The sequence below is a fragment of the Phyllobates terribilis genome, unplaced genomic scaffold, assembly GCF_046119375.1.
Source record: "Phyllobates terribilis strain yellow unplaced genomic scaffold, ASM4611937v1 Scaffold_4__5_contigs__length_816908805, whole genome shotgun sequence".
In the NCBI taxonomy this organism is placed as follows: domain Eukaryota; kingdom Metazoa; phylum Chordata; class Amphibia; order Anura; family Dendrobatidae; genus Phyllobates; species Phyllobates terribilis.
In genome coordinates, this window is record NW_027362764.1 from 742,935,852 (window position 1) to 742,956,881 (window position 21,030).

The 21,030-nt window shown below is 42.5% G+C and overlaps 1 protein-coding gene across 8 annotated transcripts in view; it reads left to right on the forward strand.

Moving 5' to 3' along the window:
- Window positions 1–21,030, forward strand: part of ENPP2 (ectonucleotide pyrophosphatase/phosphodiesterase 2) — a 189,307-nt gene that overhangs the window by 147,214 nt on the left and 21,063 nt on the right. For all 8 annotated transcript variants that reach the window (XM_073679813.1, XM_073679812.1, XM_073679817.1 and 5 more), the window contains 5 exons: window positions 5,573–5,709; window positions 7,537–7,672; window positions 12,205–12,282; window positions 14,458–14,590; window positions 17,404–17,557. In XM_073679813.1, coding sequence (XP_073535914.1) covers window positions 5,573–5,709; window positions 7,537–7,672; window positions 12,205–12,282; window positions 14,458–14,590; window positions 17,404–17,557 — 638 coding nt within the window. The remainder of the gene's footprint in view (window positions 1–5,572; window positions 5,710–7,536; window positions 7,673–12,204; window positions 12,283–14,457; window positions 14,591–17,403; window positions 17,558–21,030) is intronic.

Sequence of the window (21,030 nt, forward strand, 5' to 3'; positions counted from 1 at the left end):
ACAATTAAAAGCACATAAAAAATACACACAGGAAATATAAATAAAAAACATATCTGTATACCCGATGACGAGGGACTGGATCAAAGAAATGGTGCGAAGCTATTATACTCGTTTAAGCCCATAGGGTGTAAGGTTTTTAAAGTCCTTATCCATCTTGAGTCTGCCTGTGCTAATCTTAAGGAGACTGGACCACCACATATACCAACTTCAATTATATCAATACCTTTAACTCTAAGTACTTTGGCATTGCAGTTATGGTGTAATTTAAAATGTTTAGGGATCGTTTTTAACATGGATATGTCCTCCTGGTCCTCCGCAGCCAAAATACCCAAAACGTGCTCCCTAGTACGCACTTTTAGTTGACGAGTGGTCATACCGACATATACCAGGCCTCTAGGGCATGTGGCATAGTATATGACGTTACGTGATTGACATGTGATAAACTTGTTGATGCAATATCTCTTACTACCACTGGAGTCAACAAATGTATCACTTCTGTCAATATTAGGGCAGGCTACACAATGTCCACAGGGGACACATCCATGTTTATGCACTGCCCTATCTAAAAATGTAGGAATCACCTCTCCCTCATAGTGGCTGCGAACCAAGTGGTCCCGAAGATTCTTGGCACAACGGAATACAATGGTGGGTTTCACCGGGATATATTTTGCCAGTATTGGATCTGCTCTTAGGACTGGCCATTCCTTATGGCAGGGATCTGAGTGTGGAATTTCATAATAAACCTCACCATGTCACTGTTTCTTTTCACGTGGCTTATATAACAAGTTATGTCGGGATGAATATTTAGCACAGTTGTAAACCTTCTTAATTACCCTGCGACTATATCCACGTTCAAAATAACATTCCTTAAGTTCTAAAGCCTGTCTCTTAAATTCCTGATCATTGGAGTAGATTCTGCGGAGGCGCAGAAACTGCCCCACTGGAACAGACTGAACCATATGTGACAGATGGGAGGAGGAGGCATGTAAGAGTGTATTTGTAGAAGAGGGTTTCCTATAGATACTTGTTTGGACGGCACTGTCACTGTCTCTGAAAAGGGTCACGTTTAGGAATTTGATTTTATCAGAGTCACATTGATAAGTAATTCGGATATTAAATGGGTTATCATTCAAAATCTGCATAAAAATATCCAGATGGTCTTTAGACACCTGCCAGATCATAAGGATACCATCGATGTAGCGCGTCCAAGAGAGGACGCAGTCCATCAACAACCCACGATCTGACAGGGAGAGGTCCCTCTCCCACAGCCCCAGGAAAAGATTGGCATACGAGGGGGCAAAGGCCGCCCCCATTGCCGGCCCCTGGAGCTGTAGGTAGAAGGACCCCTTGAATACAAAAAAATGTATGAGTTAAAGTGAACTCTAATAGTTCCATAAGTAACGCCCTCATATCGTTAGATAGAGGGGAACCCTCCAGAAAAAATCTTGTGGCATTCAGACCATCAGAATGTCTAATGCTGGTATACAGCGACTCAATGTCCGCTGTTACCAGCATTGTATCAGATTCAAAATACAGGCCATCCACCCTTCTCAGCAAATCTCCAGTATCCTTCAAAAATGAAGGAAGACTTTAAACTAGTGGATATAATTTTTAATCTATCCATCTATTGGTAGGCTCCAATTCCAATTCCCATTGTCCGAAATTATCGGGCTCCCAGGGGCTTTCTCTAAATTTTTATGTAATTTAGGAAGGAGGTACATAGTGTGGATAGCCGACTCAGATACAACCAAGGTTGACGCCAGTTCCTTAGAAATGACACCCCCATTAGTGGCTCGACCCAAGATCTTTTGCAGTTGTTCTGTAAAAGCAGAAAGGGGGTTATATGTGAGCTTCTTATAACACATCTTATCACTTAATTGGCGAAAATCCTCACTTTCATACATTTTGCTTTGGCCAAATTACGAGATCCCCCCCCCCCCTTATCCACAGGCTTTATTACTACATCAGGTATGTCCCTAAAAATCTTTAGCCTACCCCTTTCTTCCCTACTCAAATTATCATCTGAGATATGTTTGGGAATATTATGTAATATCCTGGTAAAGGATAAGTATAAGCGATGGTAGCGCTCACCTGAAGGTGTTGTGTGCAGGCACAACACCTATCAAAGCGTGGCAAGCTGCCGCTGCTGCCCTGTGGCTAAAGGAAAGGGTTCTTCTAGATGTATAATTGCAAAAAATGCAAACTGCCATATTTTGGAGGGGGTCTATGCTGCGGAAATGAAGAGCCTTGGGATTCCAAACCGGTTTTTATTTATACCAACGCGTTTCTGTGCCGGACCGGTGCCTTTCTGAATGTATAAAAACCAAGTAGACAGGGTACAGCAACTGGAGGCTTTAAATAGGATAAAATGGCTCCAAAAAGTGTTGACACAGAGAGGGTGGAGTGGTTAATAAAATGAAGAAAAATAAGTTAAGAAAAAAGTGGGGAAGGGAAAGAGAGCAGGGAAGAAAGTTAAAACATGGTCAAGCAGACTGATATGTGGAGAGGTGTGATAGAAAGATGTGAATGTTAAGAATTGTGAAAGGCTATAAAAGGGAAAAGTAATGATAAAAAAGATTAAAAAAAAATAGATGGAGCAGTAAGAAAAGTAAGAGAAGCGAGATTAGAAATCCAAGATGGGAGATTTGTGCGTTTGGCTATATCAAAATCTAGAGTGAGAAGAGAAAAAAGGAATGGAGAGAGATTTTAATTGGCCAGTTTGGAATCCCAAGGGGCTCTTCATTCCCGCAGTGCAGCCCCCCTAAACATGCTAGTTTTCATTTTTGACAATTCAAAGGATCAAATCTACAGACATAAGATAATGGAAAAATAGCAAAGATAAACACTTTTTGTATATTGAAGACAAATTCCTTTTACATGAATGGGATTTGCTTATCATAGAGTCTAATTATGATACTTTCACTCTTCATTGTGCAATGAAGCCTCACTGACTTATCTATTCTGAGATAAAATGGAAATAACCATTTATTCGAGGCACATTGTGGGGTTGAGCCCTAAACGCCACCACCCTCAAATACAGAGACTCTGTTCTAGTCTAATTTTGCAAATTAAGCACTCTAAAGCCCAATGCCTTTCGTGTGTTAATGTAGGATACAGCTGTCAGTCAGAGTGAAACCTGATTTATCTTTTATTTTTCTGGTGATATGAGGCTCTTCTCCCATGGAGATGAAACAACACTTTATGCTCATGTTAGCTGTACCAAGGGCACATATTTTTAAAGTTATGCCCTGTTTGATAACATTATGACTATTAGAGGCTATGATCACAGGCAGCGTTTTTTTTTCTCTCCAGCGAAAGCATGCTCTCTTGGCAGTAAAAAACACTGCCTTTAAAACACAGAATTTGCTGTTTTTTGTGCAAAAAATGCAGCAAAATCTGTTTTGCTGTGTTTTTTGTTTTGTTTGTTTTTTTTGGCAGTGTTTTTTACCTTTCTCATTGCATTCAATGGGTGAAAAAAACACTGAAAGAATTGACCATGCTGCAGATTCCAAAAATACTGCACTTCTCTAATTCAGTAAGGGAAAAAAAATTGCATGTATGTGTGAGATTTCTGAAATCTTATGTGTGATATATAAATGGATATATATATATTTGCTTGCGCCTGAAAATCTGTAACCAACAAGCATTATGCCTACTGCAAGTCTACTGTAACTACTAAGTTTGTTCTTCGAAGCGAAGTCCTTGTTTCATAGCCAGCCTGTGTGTGTGTCAGTGTGTTGCTGCACTACTCCTTTGCTGCGGAAAAAGCGTATAGTCCTGCTCATCATTATTGGCACCCATGAAGTTTAAGTACATAATGTGGAATATCGCCTGAAAAAAATGAATCAAGTGAACGTTTTTTTGTGTAGAGACTCTTGATAAATACAAAAGAGCAAATGATAAACAATAATTTAAAGCAAAAATCAATGGGAGGGAAAAATAGAAAAACCTAAAGCTTGCTGTGTCACTGGTATTGGCACCCTTTACATTAATTTAGTATGGAAACCCATTTTGACTCGCCTATGGTAAATCACAAAAGAGATTCACTTGTGATTTAATTGTCGGTGCCCATGTGACATGAATTAGCCAGTGAATGATGGCTTCAGTGTTTCCAGCCACATGGTAGGCCCTGTTCCTTTGTCACAACGGTGAAGACAAAGGAGCTGTCTGAGGATATCAGAACTGCTGTTATAAGCAAACACAAGACTTCCAAAGGGTATAAGGCCATTTCCAAAGATTTTGGTATCCCAGTTTTAACAGTGGGCAATGTTATTAAGAAGTTTGCCAAGCATGGAACTGTCAAGAACCTTCCTGGACATGGGAGAAAGAGGAAAATTGACAAGAGAGGTCTTCGAATGTTGGTGCGAATGGTGGAAAAAACACCAAGTCAAACATCCAAAGATCTGAAGGCCAACCTGGAACAGTCTGGTCTCATGGTTTCAACAAGTACCATACACTGCACACTAACCAAGCAGAGCTTTATTGGTGAAGGCCAAATAAGAAACCATTGCTGAATAAAAGACATAAAAAGGAATGACTGATCTTTGCCAAATAGTACCTTGACAAACCACAATCCTTTTGGAAAAATGTTCTGTGGACAGATGAAACAAAAATAGAGCTTTTTGGCAATGCAAAGCAACAGTTTGTTTGCAGAAGGCACAATGAAGCTCATAAGGAAAAGAACACCTTACCAACAGTTAAGCATGGTGGAGGATCCATAATGCTGTGGGGTTGCTTAGCTTCGTCTAGTACTGGAGTCCTTTACCGTATCACAGTAATCATGAAATCGGAGAACTATCAAGAGATTTTAGAGCTAAATGTTCTACCCAGTGTAAGAAAACTTGGTTTGAGTTGAAGATCATGGGTCCCCCAGCAAGACAATGACCCAAATCACACATCCAAAAGTACAAAAGAATGGTTGAAAAAGAAAAATGAATGTTTTAAAATGACCAGCAATGAGTCCTGACCTCAATCCCATTGAAAATCTTTGGGGTGAGACGAAATCTGCCATTGAGAAAAAAGAACCCTGCAAACATTCAAGAGCTTGAACAAACTGCAAAGGAAGAGTGGGAGAAAATTCCAGCTAAGTACAAGAAGCTTATAGATGGCTACAAGAAACTTTTGGAGGCTGCCAGCAATGCCAAAGGGTGGGCAACCAAGTATTAATTAGGGGTGACTTTATTGCTGCACATGCTGTTTATTCTGTTTCTTCTTTGAAATTGCAACATGGAAGTTGAAAAACAATGTTTTATTGTTGTATTACTTTGGACCACTAATTAAAAAATCCTGAGGATATAACTTTGGTACATTTCCACTTATTTCTGAAGATATTGTACAGGTTATGAAAAAAATGAAGGGGTGCCAATAATGGTGAGCAGCACTGTATACCGCTATTGTATTACCATGCCACACTTGTAGTAGATCACACCCAGGTATTGCGCAGCCAGGTCATTTTGGGTAGCTCATGTATGCAACTTTATGGTTCTGTTTAGCTTATTCTCTAGATTGGCTTTGTGTTGTGTATGTGCTTCAGTTTGATAATGTTTGCTTCGCACCTTCTCTGTGCTTTCAGACAAAAACCTCTTGTATGGGCGACCAGCGGTATTATTTAAAACCAAGTACAGTGTGCTCCATCACAGCGATTTTGTAAGTGGCTACAGTGAATCCTTGCAGATGCCTCTCTGGACATCCTATACGGTGTCAAAGCAGGTCAGTATATCGTAGCTGGTCAAGCTGTATCACACTGTTACACTACAGCCTAGTGGTTTCAAGCTTTCACTAAAAAGAATTGTCACTAGGTCAAAAATGGGCAGTTTTTGCTCTGATGCTCTTGCTGCTCTTCCCCTGAGTATTCAGGTTTTTTTTTTTAATCCTCCATATGGTTCCAGAGCAATGGGCCTTTTTAGTTAATGCTAATTTTATGGTCTTTATCAATAGGGCGGTAGTCAAATAAAAGCAAAAAGTGGTCACTTTTTACCCGATGACAGGTCCTCTTTAATTAAAGTCTCATGCACATGGCGATTGTATTGTTCCACACAACTTATGAGCTATTGCGGGGCATGCCAGAACGTGTAAGAAGTCCCACCATCCTACCTCTGTAAGCCTCTCATTGTATATTGGCGGCATGTATCCTACCATGTTCCATTGTACAATGAACATTTTATTCTGTGGAGACGCAGAGACGTCTTTTACATGTTAAGCCTAAAGGGGCGTTTACACTGCAAGATGATTGTGAACGAGCGTTGTGAAGAACACTCTTTCACCATTATTAGCAAAACAATGGTCATCCGATGAACGGACAAAACTCTTAATTCATTGGGTGAAATGATCGTTTGTTAAAAATAATCGTTCTCAGTGGTGTATCGTCCCCTGTGTAAACAGGACTGCACACTGCCAAGGACAATGGCAGCAGATGTGCACTGAGGGATCTAATATTGCTTTGGTTTACCTGCGTAAATCGGTAAAAGTATACTGATCGACGGTCGTATTTTTATGCGGTTGGTCTATGTAAACAGACACCAACTGTTCCCAAAACTCTACCTCCCGGAGTGATACTTACTTAGGTCCTTGGAGTCAAAACCATAATAAGTTCTTTGGTCTTCTTCAGGAAATTAAGACCAATGCCTCTTCCGGTAGTGGCTCCAGTTGACTTTAGGCCCCAGTGCCTGTGAGGGTTCAGTGGCCCCCTTTCCATAAATATTCATTTTTTTTTTTATTTTTCTTTTGTTCCTGCGGTATAGTATTTTCTTCCTTGTATATAAGTCTCATCTTTTTTAGCCAAGTGAGTGTGGTCACCAACTCTCGGGCGTCTTCATGATGACCACGTTCACGTAGATAAAAAAGACTGGATTTATATACAGAGAAGAGGCCATATCTCAGGATTGAAGGGACGCAGGAACAAAAGAAAAACCACATCTGATTCAGGAGAACAGCAGCGTTTGCACCAGGTAAAAAATATATATTTTTGGCAAGTGATAAGACATCCTTGCCAACTGAAAAAGAGGAAAATGTCAGCTCACCCATATGCAGATCTGATAAACGATGCCGTCCTGCAAGAGAAGCAAATGAAGGAAGGGAGAATTCAGCGTCAATATCTTAACAAAAAAATCACACTTTATTAAGAAAAAAATTAAATTCGCAACTCCAGTATAGAACATAATTAGCAAACGCATTTCAGACTGCTGTCTTTGCATGCAATGGCTAAAGTCTGAAACTCGTTTGCTAGTTATGTTCGGAACTGGAGTTGTGACTTTAATATTTTCTTAAACTATGATTTCATTGAAGATCTTGATGATGGATTCTCCCTTTCTCTATACTTGCTAACTCTTCCAGAATGTCCAGTAGGTTCCTGGATACAGGTGTTATTCAGAAGAGTTGACAAATCTCCCTAGGCTCCAAAAGACGACATGGCACATAGTAGGTTGGGCGCCCTGTAGCTGATTTTACTCTGTTTTCCCTGGAGCTTTACGTTAGGACTCTGTCTACCTGCTGATATAATGGCCTCTTATTACATTATACATTTTTCTCCTGACGCAGGCTGAAGTATCTGGCATCCCGGATTATTTATCAAATTGTGTAAGGCTGGACCCACGCATTTCTCCAGGCAACAGTCAGAGCTGTTCAGCTTACAAGGCAGATAAACAGATGTCCTATGGATTCCTCTTCCCACCTCGTGAGTTTTATCTCGGCATCATGAGATATTTGTGTGGATTTGGTGTTTAATTAACCTTGTATATGGCCTGATTATTTTCTGCTGCTGTCAGTTGTAGCTCAGATCAGCTTCACATGTTATCAAATGTTCTGTGTCAAAGGCTGCAGACTATGAAATGTTCACATCAGAAAAGAAAAGTCTGCTTTTTTTATTTTTTATTTCCCTATTGCTTGGGATATTGCTGCCTGACCCAATTCCAATGAATGAAATGAAACTGCAATACCGCACACAACCTGGCAACAAGAGTGTAGCTGTTTCTGGGAAGGAATAGAACACCTAATAATTAAAGGATAGTTCTGCCTTGGTTCCTTTATTACCTGTTGCAATATACATTTTCTTCCAAGTGCTGTACTTGCTAAGCTGGACCTGGACATGTGTTTCTGGCAAAAGCCAAATCCAGTGGGTGACTATATTGCCTCGTTACTCCTGTAGAGATCAGGGTTGTCCTATTTAGACAACCTCTTGTTTAATGGTGGTCCCTCTGGTGATCAGCCGTTATTACAGAGGGTATTATATGGGCGAAGGATAAGGCGGTCCCGAGAACATCCACTTTCGTAATCACAGTGTGGCCTAATGAGGCAAATTTTTTTTTTAAGGATTGCAAAGGGCCCTTTCCTAAAATTCTCATAGTTCTAAACCCGCTATGTTCCTGCTCACTCCATAACACAATTTCCTTTTCTTAGGAAATTCACACAATAAGTTACTTTTAAGGAAGACATTTAGGCCCCAATTATTAAAGAGGTTGTCTGCTACTTTAGCATTGATTACCTATCCTTAGGATAGGTCATCAATGTCTGATCAGCCGAGGTCCGACACCTGGCACCCACGCCGATCAGCCGTTATCGGTGTTACTTGCGGAGCTGGCCGTCTACCTTTAGTGGCCGGGTCTTGGTACTGCACATCCGTCTCCTATTGATTTGAATAGGAGGAGGATGTGCAATACCAAGCCACGGCCACTACAAGTAGACAGCCAGCTCTGCAAGCAAGTACTTCCAGCCAGTGGCCGCCGCTGCCATCGATGACAGCTGATCGGAGGTGGTACGGGGTGTCAGACCCTGGTCGATCAGACATTGATGACCTATCCTAAGGATAAGCCATCAATGTAAAAGTTGTGGACAACCTCTTTAATGAACTGGGAGCATCTGACAAGTGGCGTGGGCCTCCGTGTGAGTCTTGTCACAAATCTTACTCCAGTTCCTGCTGGAGATAGATTTGTGGCATAGCAAACTCCGCCACTCGTTATGAAGTTGACTAGCAGTGGTCAGCATGCCTCCATCCCGCCCCAGCTCAGTCTTTCTTGGAGTTGGACGAAAATGGTGTGAGAACACAAAAAGTCGCAAAATTTTAGCACAGCCTTGAGTTGCACCAAAATTTTTAAACTTTTTAAAGTTCTCTACAGCAGAACACTAGCGCAATAGCTTTGAATCGGTTACTAAATTTGGTGCAATTTGCACCAAATACACCACTCCAAAAAAAATAAAGGGAACGATTACTTCTTTTTTTTCCATTGAGATCAGATGTGTGATTTAATTTGAACATCAAACGGTGTTCTAATCCCACCAAGGACAACATCTGTGAGGAGTTTGTATGTTCTCCCCTTGTTTGCGTGGGTCTCCTCCGGGTTCTATGCTTTCCGCCCACACTCCAAAAACACTGAATCGCAATCTATATTCCCTAATAGGATCCGTAATAATAATGGCTGTACAGTGCTGCGGAATATGATGGTACTATATAGGCAAGCATAATAAATTGACGGATCAATGGTAATTGGAAAACAAAATGGTCAACCAGTTGAGGCGTAGATTCCAAAAGGCCATGAAAACCATGTAAAAAAATAAATAAATAAAAATGAAATTGCAGTCAGGTCCAATTTGTGCATGTGTATGGCCTTCCTCATGCCTGCATGAACTTCTGACTGTCTGTCTGAGCATGCTCCTAATGGCATCCTGTGGGATCTCCTCCCAGACCAGGGATCAGGCCACCAGTAAGCACCAGATCAGTATGTATGAGTGCATCCAGCGCCATTATTTAGAGCTACACAATGTCCCAAAGGTTCTTAATTGGATTCTGATCTGGGGAATGTGAGGGCCAGTCAATGGCATCGATGACTTTGTCATCCCGGATCTGCCTACACACTATGGCCACATGATGCCGGGCATTTTCGGCCCAAAGGTGAAGCCAGACCCCTCTACACCAGCATAAGGTGTGACAATAGGTCTGAGGATTTAATCCCCCACCGTACAGCAGTCAGGGTACTGTTGGCTATCATGTGGAGCTTCATACTATCCTGCAAGGATACACCGCCCCAGACCAACACAGACCTGCTGCCAAATTGCGGACCTGCCAATTCTGGTGTTCTGTCGAAAGCCAACGGAGCTATACAAAAATGGGCTATGAGTACTGGGTTCTACAGGATGTCCATGCCACCGTCATGAAGTCTGTTTCTGACAATTTCGTCAGAAACATGCCCACCGGAGGTCATTTTGCAGGACTTTGATGACAGTGCTCCTCTCACATTTAGGAGCAGATACTGGTCCTTCATGCTGGGTTGATGCCTTCTCACAACACTTTTCTCCTTTTCTCATACTATGTTCTGATATGTTCTTAAGGTTCTTGAGAACGTACTGGGAAATGATACAGCGAACCCTTGCGATGGCACGCTCCTAGGGGAGCTGGACTACCTGTACAACCTGAAAGGTCAGCAGGTACAGTCTAATGCTGAAACAAAAAGAACGATTCAGCTCACCCTGATTGTAGTTGCCAGCAATCCTCTGCACGAATAAAAGACCATTCCTGCATGATGTGGTGAAGAGCAACATAGAAAAGGAGAAATACAGATATTTTCTGGATAAAAATATGCAAAAAGCTTTATTCCAATATAGACTAAAACAGACAATCCTGGTACTGCAAAAATGCTAGAATGAATCCTACGCGTTTCAGACCAAGACTTAGTCCTTACTTAGGGACACTTACGTAGTCCGGGAGTGAAATGCTTAGGATTCATTCTTGCAGTATCGGGATTGTCTGTTTTAATCTATATTGGAATACAGCTTTTTGCAGATTTTTATTCGGAAAACTGCTGGATTTCTCTTTTTCTACCTTCTCATGCTGCTAATATTGACAAGTGTAATGCAAGTGTTGGGGTGCAACACACAGAGATCATGAGACAAACAGTCAGGGATTAATATAACCCAATTTATATTCAGCAATGACTTTAAACAATTAGTGTTAGTAATGAGGCAAATCAACAGTAGAACTAATAACAGTAATCTTGGAATAGCAAAGAAAATCTTTCACTAAGAGTTCTCTATCCGGATCTGGCCCTAGCGGGGGTCACCGAGCTTTCCCGCTAAACCCGAAAGTCTTAGCCGACCCACTTCCAACCGGTAATCCTAATCCCAGCTGACCCCGGTACTGTTGGTAATATCTGGAAGTGACGGCCCTGCTCACTCAGTCTGTAACTCTGCAATCGCAGGCGCACCTCTCCTGATGCAGTCTTCTCACCGTTCTACTCAGCTTTACTGTCGGCGGAAGTCTCTTAGGCTTGGGGAGGAGAGGACTAGGCCTTGGCTCTTGACAGACGATGTTGGGTCTCGGAGGCTAGACCAGCGCAGGGTGCGGATTCTGGTCCTGACCAGCGTAGGCGGAACTCAGCGTTCTCCTGTGGGGGATCCAGACTGTGCCAGGCAGTGACCGGCACCTAGGTGGCGCAGACTTCCCACTGAGGCCTGTTGCGCTGAACTCAGCTGCATCTCTGGAGCACGTCTGCTTCACTCTCTTGCTTGGTGCCAAATCTGCCTGCGGTTTGGCGGGCAGGGCTTTTATATCAAGAAAGTCCATCCTGTGGGTCACCTGATCAGGTCCAGTACGCAAAGTCTCTCCCCCTTCAAATCTTCCAGTACAATTTGGCTCTGCTTGATCTCGCCTAGCCAGCAGGTGGCAGTCTTTCCTCATTAATGGCATATGCTGCAAGGGATCTTCAGGGAATTCACTGCTTCTTATTACACAAGGACATTACGAAACTAGAAAATAATCAGTCAGGAAGGATGAGGAGAGGAGAATTATCTGCAGCCTAACACCTACAAAGCCATTCCTTTTTGGTGGTTGTTTTGCTGTTGCATCTCCAGTAGTACTGTGGCCATTTTATTTTAACCAAAACTGGGGAAATAGATTCACAATGGCGTACATTTCCTAACTGGATAAAACGATATCGCAACTTGGGGTAAAAATGTATGGTTTGTACTTTTTGTGAACATACCGATACTATGATACTTTTAGTGTACCCTTGATTTTTTTTTGGAGTAGTGTATATCAAGATGGAGCATTGTATTTAATACACTTGGTGCAACTACAGTAAGTTCATCAAGACTCTTGTCTTCCTTACATCAAATCACAGCTATATATAGGCAGTTGCTTGTCAATAATAAATTGTATAATATATATTGACCACTTTTTGGCTGTTGAGTTTTAATTGACCAATTTTTTTTCTCCAGAATTAAGTTCTTCTGCTGATGCCAAATATGACGCTGTTCTCATTACAAATGTCATTCCCATATACCCCGCGTTCAAAAGTAAGTGCTGTTTTAAGTCAGAATGATTATAATATTTGTTAAAAGCCAAGCATGAGATGAGCAAAAATATTTGCTCTACCCTGATACAGTTTTCATTTTGGTAGTCTGTGGCAGCAGGACTAGGGTAGTACAAACTTCATCAGCTGGCACTCGAATGCTGGAATCCTGGGTGCCTCATGCAACCACTAGGCCCCACGATGACATCATGATGTTGCGGCGAAATGCACATCATGACATTACATATAATGATCACAAGAAGTAACCGGAATGACTGCATTCAAATGCCGGCCAAGAAAGTATGCACCGCCCTTGTCATGGAGTAGTGAAGTGGACACCGGGCAAGGGTAGAATGAATCTTTTTGCTCATCTTTCTCATCATGTTTCTTTAACTGCATTTGGGCTACAAATTATAAGAGTTCTCTAGTAACAAAAAAAAAAGTCAGAATGTGAGCGGCTTCTTCTTACCTCAGCACTCCTGATATCTCCAGTATTGGATCACATAGACAAGGTGGACATCAGTGTGAGCAGCTTCTTCTTAACTTGGCACCACTGGTGTCTCCAGTATTAGATCTGATAGACATGGAAAACATCAGTGTGAGTGGCCTCTTCTTACCTTAGCACTCCTGATATTGCTAGTATTAGATAACAGAGATGAGGTGGACAGCAGTGTGAGCAGCTTCTTCTTACCTCAGCAACACTGGTATCTCTAGTATTAGATCTGGTATATATGGTGGATAGCAGTGTGAGCAGCCTCTTACCTCAGCACCTCTAGCATCTCCAGTATTAGGTTAGATAGACAAGGTGGGCAGCAGTGTGAGCGTCTGCTTCTTACCTGGTATCTCCAAAATTTGATCTGGTAGATATGATGGACAGCAGTGTGAGAAGCCTCTTCTTTCCTCAGCAACCCAGATCTATATGTAGTGTGCCCCTCCCTGGGATAATTTGCCTCATCCTGGACCCCTTTCCTGGGGTAATATGTCCCATCCTGTGCCTCATTTTGGGTCCCTTCCTTTGGTAGTGTTCCCCAGCCTGGGCCCCTTTTTGGGTACTGTGCCCTGTTCGCCAACAGATTTGAAAAGAAAATTCTACTCCCCTCCCCTGGTTCTCACGCATCCTCTTCTTTACTGGGTGCAGAAGCCAGCAGCTGACAGCGTGCGTTCCATGGCGCATGATGTCACTTCCATGTGTGGCAGCCACATGCATTGCGATGTCATCTGCCGTCAGATGTTAGAATGTCTCATCACCTTCCGTTTAAAAATGACGGTCCAAGAAGCATCATGTTTATGGCGGAGACAGGAGAAATACTTTCAATCCTCTCCTCCGTCCCCCAGTGCCTCCTCCCTCTCTTCTCATCTCAGCCGAAGACTTTGCCTCATTCTTCAACCAGAAGATTGACACCATCAGACAAAGCGTTTGCCTTAAGGCCTCACAGCCCCTCCTCATATCTACCCAACCTTCCTCCTCCTCCAAAACCAGCTTCTCCACCATTACAGAAGATCAAGTTTCCTCTTTACTCTGCAAATCACACCTCACCACCTGTGAACTCGACCCAATCCTGCCCCACCTAATCCTTAATCTTTCCACAGTCTTCATCCCAACCCTAACCCACCTCTTCAACCTGTCACTAACAACTGGCGTCTTCCCCTCATGTTTCAAACATGCCTCGATCACACCCATCTTCAAAAAGCCCTCCCTCGACCCATCCTCTCTGTAAACTGCCTTGACTAAAGTCACCAATGACCTACTAACTGCCAAATCCAAGCATAATTACTCTGTCCTCCTCCTGGACTTGTCATCTGCCTTCGACACAGTGGACCATTCCCTCTTACTACAGACTCTATCTTCTCTTGGCATCACGGACTTGGCCCTATCTAGGATCTCTTCATACCTAACAGACCGAACATTCAATGTCTCCCCCTCATACACCACCTCCTCATCTTGCCCCCTATCTGTCGGTGTCCCCCAAGGTTCAGTCCCATGGCCCCTGCTCTTCTCTATCTACACCTTTTGGCCTGGGACAGCTCATAGTCTCACGGCTTTTCATTTATTTTCAACCGGCCTCATGGTTTCTCTACTCTTAGATGACGTGGCTGTTAATGTTGAACTGGGCAGGAGAAACCAATAAGATGTCACTGTGATAACTGTTGTCCCAATTTTCTTTCTTTTTTTAAATAGAGATATGGAATTATTTTCAGAGAGTCTTAGTAAAGCGATACGCCTCCGAAAGGAATGGAGTCAACGTTCTTGCTGGACCCATCTTTGACTATGACTACGATGGCTTATATGACACTCTTGACAAGATAAAAACGTAAGCTGTTGGCCTTCATGGGAGAGAGATTAGGATTGCGTTCACATTGAGTCATAATCCTGTCTAATGAACCAATTTTTTTTTTAACCAATCCCGTTCATTTTAGTTATGATAGTAGTCACTAATGAACTGTTTACACAGCTGATATTGATTGAAGAATTGGTCAAAAACAATGTATTGGGTCAAATTTTTTTTACAAGCCAATCAGACTTTTTATAGGAGTAGGTTATTTAGGAGAGGTATGAAGTTTTTACTGTACCTATACAGTGGGGAAAATAAGTATTTGATACACTGCCGATTTTGCAAGTTTTCCCATCTACAAAGAATGGAGAGGTCAGTAATTTTTATCGTAGGTACACTTCACCTATGAGAGACAGAATCTAAAAATTAAAAACCTGAAAATCACATTGTATACATAAGTAATTTGCATTTTATTGCATGAAATAAGTATTTGATCATCTACCAACCAGCAAGAATTCTGGCTCTCACAGGCCTGTTACTTTTTCTTTACGAAGCCCTAATACTCTGCACTCATTACCTGTATTAATTGCACCTGTTTGAACTCGTTACCTGTATAAAAGACACCTGTCCACACACTCACTCAATCACACTCCAACCTTTCCACCATGGGAAAGACCAAAGAGCTGTCTAAGGACACCAGGGACAAAATTGTAAACCTGCACAAGGCTGGGATGGGCTACAGGACAATAGGCAAGCAGCTTGGGGAAGCTATATAAATGAAATGCCTGTACAAACAGGGGTGTGGTCCCCTTTTTTCAGCTCAAAGTACAAGAAACTTTTGGTTTTGCTTCATAAAATTTTGAGATCTTGAATAGCAGAGTATATCTCCATGTTCATGACCTCTGTGTATGAAGGCATAGAAAGGTTGTACGGCTCTGTGCTAGCAGATCGTATGACCTGCACTAGCGTACAGCACTGCATTTCTCACTCTGGAACAAAGGATCAGACATATAGAAATCCAACAACATGCCCAATCCTTCTTTCCCTAAGCATCTGCAGTTGGAAGAGAGTCAGGAGGCCTCCATATTTGTTAGCCCTTTGGTCACCATTTATCTAATGTGTAAGGGCACTTCTAGAATGGGTATCCACTGCATTTTCCAGTTTCCTTCTGAGGGAGATGGATACATTAGATATGGGCACACTGAGGACAGACATTATTACAGCCTGTGTACTATGATATGAAGTATGTTGATGTCAATATTGGCCCTTCTAGGTGGTTGTCCACCTTTTTTAGGGCTTTTTTTATTTTTTTTTGCTTGCATGTATTTTGAGCAAATAATTATTTTTTACATTTGGGTTCCATTAAACATTTTGCACTGTTTGTCTTTTGTAGCTTCTTGGTTGCTCTGTCCATTGTGGCTGAATGAGTTAAAGGGAACCTATCAACAGGTTTTTTGGTTATGTAATCTGACAGCAGCATGATGTTGAGGCAGAGACCCTGATTCCAGTGATGTCACTTATTTTCCTGGGTGCTGCAGTTGTGGTACGATCACAGTTTTCTCTGCTGCAGCTCTAGCTGATCTCTGAATGCTGAGCTGTGTATAATCCCGCCCACACCACTGATTGGCTGCTTTCTGTGTACATTGTAGTAACATTAAGCTGCCAATCAGTGCTGGAGGTGTGGTTGGACCAGGAGGCACGAGACAGCTAGTCCTCTAGTGATAATCTCCTGCTGATAAAACACTGTTTTATTGAAACAGCAAAACACAGACTAATAATTGACACATTGCTGGAATTAGGGTCTCTGCCCCTACCTTTTATGCTGCTCTCAGATTACATAGCAAAAAAACCTGCTGACAGATTCCCTATAACTGAAAATCCAAAAGTGAGCATATTCTGACCATCTGACAGCAGAGTTTGTAACTCTTTTTTGTTTTTGTTTTTTATTTATTGATAGACCACATAATAGTTAAACCTGCAGGGAAACAAAGAGCCTGTAAAAACCCAACGGTGCAGCATTATTAATGGAACCCAATTGCAAATTAATTTGAGCCCCAAATACATGCATTTAAATATCAACCGAAAAGATGGATATTGATTAGTGTTGAGCGAGTATGTTCTGTTCCGAGTATGCTCGGGCGAGCACCGAGTATTTACAGCTGCTCGGTGATATGGTTGAATCGCTCCCGTGTGCATGATTTGCAACTGTTTGACAGCTTTAGTACATGTGAGGAATGTGTAAGAAATAGACATTCTTCACATGTAATAAAACTGTCAAACAGTCGCAAATCATGCACACGGGTGAGATTCAACCATATCACCGAGCAGCTGTAAATACTCGGTGCTCGGCCCGAGCATACTCGGCGAAAGGGTGTGTGCCCACGTAGCGTTTTTCAAGCGTATATGCTGCGGAATTTCCGCAGCGTAAACGCTTGAAAAACGCATGTATATCCGCACCCCATGGTCCCCAATGGGATTCCGCAAGTTCTATGCACATGCTGTGGATTTTTCCGCAGCGTTTATGCCGCGTTCAAAAATCCGCAGCATGTCATTTAATTTTGCGTTTCCACATGCGGAATTGCCTTTATCCAATGCATAAAAAACGCAAGGCAATTCCGCATGTGGAAAACGCGTGATAAACGCGCGAAAAATGCGCGATAAACGCGTGCGGAATTCCGCATGCGTTTTTCCGGGAGAGGACTTGCAGAAATGAAGCAGAAATTTTCTGCTTCATAAATGCAACGTGGGCACATAGCCTAAGGGTTAACAGAACATACTCGTTCAACCCTAATATTGATACTATAAAGACAACCTTTTCTTGATGTATCCCCTTCTTTTCCTTCTTCATTCAGGTTTGTTGATGGAACAATACCAGTCCCCACTCACTACTTCTGTATTATCACCAGCTGTCTAGATTTTAACCAGCCGGCTGACAACTGTGATGGAAGGTTGTCCGTCTCTTCATTTATCATCCCACATAGGCCCGACAATGACGAAAGCTGCAGCGTAAGTCAATCTCTGTATTTTTAAGTGTATATGTATAACCGCACAATCATAGTTCTCATTTGATAGTGAAAATGATTTTGGGGGGTACTTTTCTAAATTCACTACTGAATTAAAATAAAAAAAAAATATATGAAAAAAAAAAAAAATTGCATTGGTTGGTCGGCAAATTTAATGTACTTGAATATATGAGGCTACTTTTTGATTGCTGAATTATTATTATTTATTATTATTACTATTATATATATTTTTTACTATTATTATTACTATTATATTTATTTAGATTTTTATTCCACAAGCAGTCTGGCTTTGCAGCTCAACCCTATCGAGCCTGCAATACCAGACACATCCCATGGACAAGACTGGTGCTTAGTTTTTGTTTTTCTAATCCCAGATAACCGAATTTATGAAATAATTTAGATTTTTCCTAGGTGAGAATTATTGATGGAAACTAAGTGCAGATTCCAAAAAATGCCTTCAAGGTTAGAAGGAGCAGAGATCTACGCTGCTGCATGACCGAGTGGTCCTCTTACTGATATGTCATAGTTTACACCCTTGACGTAGAGGCAGGGTTGTCAACTTTGATTTTTTATTTTTTCTGAACAGCTTTTAAAAAAAAAAATCACAGAAAACTAAAATTGAAAAACAATAATAAATCATTAAACTTTAAAGTGATATGTGTCTACAGCATTCTGCTATGAAGACACCAGCTGCAGTCACTGTGACCTGCAAAATAATGAGAATTATGACCATAATAATCTGTACAAGTTTCTCCAGCAAAAAAAAAAAAAAAAAAAATCACAGACCTATCAATCAAAATAATTTTTTTATGGACTGGGGGAAAAATGCCAGATTTTTACAAACGGGCTAGGAATTTCTGGATGTATGGTAACCATGCATGGAGAGGAAACTTGGGTCCTCAATACTTTTGAACAAAGTGGTTGTTTTACATGGTCAAAAATAACATAAATCATCAAAGTTTTGTGAAACCAGTCTGGGAACGAAATTAAGCAATTTGGTCTATGTCAGTGCTGTAGACCTTTTGGGACAATACTCAAAATAATAAAACAAATGAAATTAAAGGGGTTTTCTGGTTTCGGAAAACTTCTGACCATCGGCATCAGTTTGTTTCAATAATAAAAGAAACCGAAAAAAATAAAAAGAAGTGCTCTATTCACTCTGCCGTAGGTCCAGCGCTGAGGCTCCGCTGTCTGTTTTTGTCTGCGGCACTGACGTCACGCTGACAGCGCTGCAGCTAATCTATGAGCTCAGCAGCTCAGAGCGGCTTGTGCCATTAACTTTTGCAGAACCGCTGAGGTCGGATATTGGCTGCAGGGTAGTTGAAGCGCTGCAGACTATTCTAGACATCGGAGACTCTGCCGCATCCAGGAAGGGGGAATAAAACTTTTTTTTTTTTTATTTAAAACAAACTGCAGCAGGGGAACAGCAGTTTTCTGAAACCAAATAACCCCTGTAAGGCGGCGGTGTTCACACCGTGCAGTAACTGAGGCAGTGACCCAAGCAAGTCCAACATAAACAGCTTTTATTCACCAACTCACAGGTAAACAAAGTCCTCCGGTTCGCAGCTGGGTTATTCGCTCAAGCCTGACGGGTGCAGAGCCTTCCCAGGCATAGGTTCAACTACACACAGGTCCCCCAAGCTTTCCTGCTATGCTCTTAGCTGATCCCAATACTGAACAACACTAACCCTTAATGCAGGGTTTTTAAAGGACCTGTAGCAAGAGCCACTGGAAAACCCGGGTTGGAGGGAGGAGGCCGCCCCACTGCCTTCCTGTAGCCTCCTCCAAGAAATGAAGGCCCTGCCGGGTTTTACGTAATCTGCCTTAGCCAGATAGCCTGACCAGGTCAATGCTCACCTTCATTCCTGCATTGCAGCCGCCGCTGTGTCTGTGACTACAATTCACTTCAACGGGTTTAATAGGTCTCTGTACACATTCTGGGGGGTATATAACGTCCCTCGTATACGATCAGTCACGGCCTCACATATCCCCCCCTCTGTTCAAACTTGTGGGGTTGAACATTTGTCACCATACAGGGTGCACGGGACAGGTCATTCGCGTTTGCCTCAGACTTCCCAGGTTGATGTTCTGCAGAGAAACTGAAATTCTGCAGTGACAGAAACCACCTGGTGACTTGCGCATTCCTTTCCTTGGCATTCCTAATCCATACCGAGGGTGAGTAGTCCGTCACCAAGCGGAATTGACGCCCGAGCAAATAATAACGTAGTGGTTCCAAGGCCCACTTAATAGCCAAACACTCCTTCTCTACTACGCTATAGTTTTTCTCCGCCGGGGTAAGCTTTCTACTCAAGTAGGTGACCGGGTGCTCTTCACCATTCACTTTTTGAGACAATACCGCCCCTAGGCCTACCTCCGAGGCACCTGTCTGTACAATGAAGGTTTCCATGAAGTTGGGGCTGATGAGGACCGGCTGTCCACACAGGGCCAACTTCATGGACTGAAAGGCTGAGTGTTCCACTGAACCATTACCGATTCCCCCCCCCCCCCCCCCTTCAAGAGATCGGTCAGGGCCGCCATTCTCCCAGCAAAATTAGGTATAAACCCGCAGTAATACCCAAGGATGCCAAGGAACACCCTCATCTGTTTTGTACTTGACGGTTTAGGCCAGTTTTTAATGGCCTCAAGTTTATTGATTTGGGGCTTGATAACTCCTCGGCCAATCACATACCCCAAATATCGGGCTTCCTCTAGCCCTATTGCACATTTTTTTGGGTTCACTGTTAACCCCGTGGATCTGAGAGAATCCAGTACCGCTTGTACCTGAGAATAGGTGCCTATGCCAGTCGGTGCTAAAGATGATGATATCCTCTAGATACGCGGACGCGTACTCCTGATGGGGCTTGAGCACTATATCCATCAGCCTCTGGAATGTCGCCGGGGCCCCATGTAACCCAAAAGGTAAGACCACATAGTGATATAGACCCTCCGGAGTTATGAAGGCGGTCTTTTCCTTCGCCGATTTCGTGAGAGGTACCTACCAGTAACCCTTGGTGAGATCGAGCCTGGTAAAGTACTGGGCCTGCCCCAGTCTCTCAATCAGCTCATCCACCCTGGGCATTGGATAAAGGTCCAACTTCGACACTTCATTTAATTTCCGGAAATCGTTACTGAAGCGTAATGATCCGTCTGGTTTCAGGATCAATACGACCTCCAGGCTTCGGGTACCCGGTACGGTCTCATTCGTACCCTTACCCCCAGGTTCAGTGACAATGTCATGTTGGAGAACCATAGTCCTATCTGGTAGCTCTGAGAACAAGTCGGTATTCTGCTGCACCAGCGAGCGAGCCTCTCGTCGCTGCTGTTTAGTGAGAGCATCACTTCTCCTGACTTCTCCCCCGGACTCATTCCTGGCTGAAGGTAGAGAACTCTCTGGCGGCATGCCCGGAGTGACATCTGTAACTTAACACTCTCGATCTTTCCAAGGTTTTAGCAGGT